Genomic DNA, 253 nt, shown 5'->3' with positions numbered 1-253 from the left:
TAGGGAAAGCTGCACTATTTATATAACACGCCTTCCTATAACTCATACTCAAGGATTTGGTAGCTCTATTTTGGCGATGTAGCTTCTACATCTGAGCTATGATTACCATAGAAATAGAAATAGTTCAATAAATCCTATTCTGTCGATTTTTTGGAGAAAACCATCTAACTTTTTTATTTATTTATCATTTAGCTCTTCAAATTTTGTTACATCCTTTCAGGTTCTAAGAATAATTTTGACAGTTGTTCCTTTA

General features: G+C 31.2%; 1 protein-coding gene across 5 annotated transcripts in view; it reads left to right on the top strand.

Annotated features, from left to right (window-relative positions):
- The window catches only part of LOC101506225 (ABC transporter C family member 2-like), a 16,872-nt gene extending 16,619 nt beyond the window's left edge, over nucleotides 1–253 (top strand). For all 5 annotated transcript variants that reach the window (XM_012712860.3, XM_012712869.3, XM_073369415.1 and 2 more), the window contains exon 29: nucleotides 1–253. In XM_012712860.3, the coding sequence (XP_012568314.1) occupies nucleotides 1–3 (3 nt within the window). In that variant the 3' untranslated portion in view covers nucleotides 4–253.

Source organism: Cicer arietinum, chromosome 1 (genome assembly GCF_000331145.2).
Source record: "Cicer arietinum cultivar CDC Frontier isolate Library 1 chromosome 1, Cicar.CDCFrontier_v2.0, whole genome shotgun sequence".
In the NCBI taxonomy this organism is placed as follows: Eukaryota; Viridiplantae; Streptophyta; class Magnoliopsida; order Fabales; family Fabaceae; genus Cicer; species Cicer arietinum.
Note: the sequence above shows the minus strand (reverse complement) of the source record. Positions and strands in the feature narration are given on the sequence as shown.